The sequence below is a fragment of the Tupaia chinensis genome, unplaced genomic scaffold (assembly GCF_000334495.1).
Source record: "Tupaia chinensis unplaced genomic scaffold, TupChi_1.0 Scaffold144276_1, whole genome shotgun sequence".
NCBI lineage: Eukaryota > Metazoa > Chordata > Mammalia > Scandentia > Tupaiidae > Tupaia > Tupaia belangeri.
Genome location: NW_006204133.1, coordinates 668,344 through 670,839, shown reverse-complemented (window position 1 = coordinate 670,839; position 2,496 = coordinate 668,344). Strand labels below are relative to the sequence as shown.

At 53.2% G+C, this 2,496-nt stretch overlaps 1 protein-coding gene and 1 long non-coding RNA gene across 2 annotated transcripts in view; one reads left to right on the top strand and one right to left on the bottom strand.

Moving 5' to 3' along the window:
• NCAPH (non-SMC condensin I complex subunit H) overlaps positions 1–349 on the bottom strand; it is a 55,910-nt gene extending 55,561 nt beyond the window's left edge. Inside the window, exon 1 of the mRNA XM_006166559.3 lies at positions 248–349. Coding sequence (XP_006166621.1) covers positions 248–266 — 19 coding nt within the window. The 5' untranslated portion in view covers positions 267–349. The remainder of the gene's footprint in view (positions 1–247) is intronic.
• An 86-nt stretch (positions 350–435) lies between these two features.
• LOC102501399 (uncharacterized) lies at positions 436–2,322 on the top strand. The gene is made up of 3 exons (XR_337111.3): positions 436–663; positions 1,322–1,759; positions 1,853–2,322. It is a non-coding gene; the product is annotated as an uncharacterized LOC102501399 (long non-coding RNA).
• Positions 2,323–2,496: the final 174 nt, after the last annotated feature.

Here is a 2,496-nt window from a genome sequence, read left to right as displayed (position 1 = left end):
ACTACGCACGCAGCGGTAACCACGACGCTGCCACGGCCCTGAAACTGCGTCTATTCCAGGAAAACCACCCTATTAATGGAGAGGCACCGAGCACGGTGCAGCGCCCAGGGGAGAAGCCGCCCCACAGCCAGCCGCGCGACCCCGCAGGGCGGCCGCCCCCAGCGCTCACAGCCCGGGCCTCAGCTGCGTCCTGATTGGCCGAGCGCGCCCCGCCCGCCCGCCTCCCCACACCCCACGGCGGCCTCACCTGGGCAGGGAGGCTTCATCCTGCCTTCAGCGTTTCTGGAGCTGGTTTTAAATCGCGCGCGCCAGACGCCGGAGCGCCGTAACGGCCGCGTGACGTCGCCGGGGGCGGGGCCAGAGGCGCGCCTGCGCAGAACGCCTCGGTTTTCGCCGGGAAGGGATTGACGCTGGGCGCGCTGAAGTGAGAAGGGTGGCCGGGGACTCCGTGGACTTCAGAGGGCCGGAAGACCTCCTGAAATACTAAGAAAGCTTCTCCTTCTGGGCGCCAGGCACAGAACTGGGCGCTGAGGGCCGGGGATTGAACGAGGCTAGCGCGAGCTTTGCTGTCGTGGAAGTTACGTCTAACGGGGAGGCAGATTTCCGAGGAAATGAGGTCCTTTTACCTGCAGAGCTGTGCTGTGAGGACCACGAAACGCTGCGGTAGAAAAGTGACGGGTGGCATGTGGGATATAGGCGCTAGGGAGCTGAGGGGGCCGACACAGGAACGGGATGGGAAGGATGGATGCAAAATGTACTGGGCACTAAAGATAGTTCATGGAAAAATGGAATTAAAGTACAAGTTTATTTTGGTACAAAACATTTTTGAAACCCATGCATAGTTTTTTCATAATAAGCCTTTAACATGAGCGTTTAGAAGACTTCTAGTGTAAACTTTAAAAAGGTATTTTGGGGACCAGCAGTTAGTGTAATGGCTATGTCGCTGGACTCCCATGTAGGCGACCGCGGTTCGAGTCCAGACCCGGTGACTTAAAACTAACTCCAGGCACATGTGCGTGCATGCCCAAGATCCCGAGAGGAGAAGGGATTGCAGCGTGGCCATGCCCCCTAGGGGGTGATTTCTCACTTTCTATCTCTCTGTCTCTGTCTGGCAAGTGCACTCGCCCAATAGCAAAAACCTCTCCAAAAAAAAAAAATGTATTTTGAATGAAAGTCATTGTTTTTACTCAGATGCTTGTGCAAACCTTCCTGGAAACCAGCTCCTGCCTCACACACACACACCCTTCCAAAAAGTTAGAAAAGTGTCAAATGCAGGTGGTTTTGCAACTTCATGTGATTTGTCGCTCCCGCTTTTTCCTAGAACTGTAAAACACTTCAAAAGGTCTGCTGTCCTGGGAAGTTCTCAAGAGACCTACAGGGACCTGAGGGTCTGGCCCCTGGAGGACCCCAGCCTCATCGTGCACCTTGCCTCCGCCTGCCCTTCAGTCTCATGGGCCTTCTTGCAGGCTGGACCTCACCATGTCACCCCACCAGAGGCCTGTGCACATGTACTCACTCCATCTAGGATCCTCTTTGTCCTCATGGACACCACTCAGTTCTAATGTTTGTTTTGTTTCCTCGGAGAGGCCTTTCCTGATACGCTCAAGTGTCCTTACCGGAGGAGAGTTTTTCACTGCTGCAATTTTTCATGCACTGGGGTGACCATTTCATGTCTGTCTCCTTGATAGATCGTCATCTCCATGAAGACAAAGCTGTCCATTGTTTTTCCAGGGCCCCAAACCCAGCAAGGATATAGCAGGTACTTGAAATATATATTGAATAAGTAGGTTGGAAGACAAATTTAAGTCCTGGGTAGGAATGTTAACCACTCTGGGCCTCATTCTCTTTGCAGTCCATAACGTTGGGATGACAGGAGCCAGGTGGTGGCACAGTGGTGGCACAGCTGTACCCACAGGAAGGGCTCCTACATTACAATCTGAGACCTCTCTGAGCACACAGGGCATGTATGTATGCCCGTGATCCAGGCTGGCTGAGATGGGGTGGAACATGGCATGGGAGCCCTGGAATGCCTGTCTATCTCATGGAAGGAATAAATGGATACATTTGAAATAAGTAATCAAATGAGGATAATACCCCTTTTCTGGATTTTATGAAGAATTAGGTAATAGATTAAACTCCTGCAAGTATGTGGGCTCAGCCCACACTAGGATCCCTACCATCTCCTTAGCTTGTTCTCTCTGGGTTGAGTGCATTGGATAGAGGCGAGTGAGAACAGGCAGGAAGGATCCTCTGGATTTGACATGAGCATTAAGAGCAGGAAGGGCGGGTAGGGAACCAGCAGTTAGCGTAATGGCTATGTCGCTGGACTCCCACATAGTCGACCGCAGTTCGCATCCTGGACCCGGTGGCTTAAAACTCACACCGGGCACATGTGCGTGCGTGCCCAAGATCCCGAGAGGAGAATGGAGGAGAAGGGATTGTGGTGTGACCATCCCCCCTGGGGGGTGATTTCTCGCTTTCTGTCTCTCTGTCTGG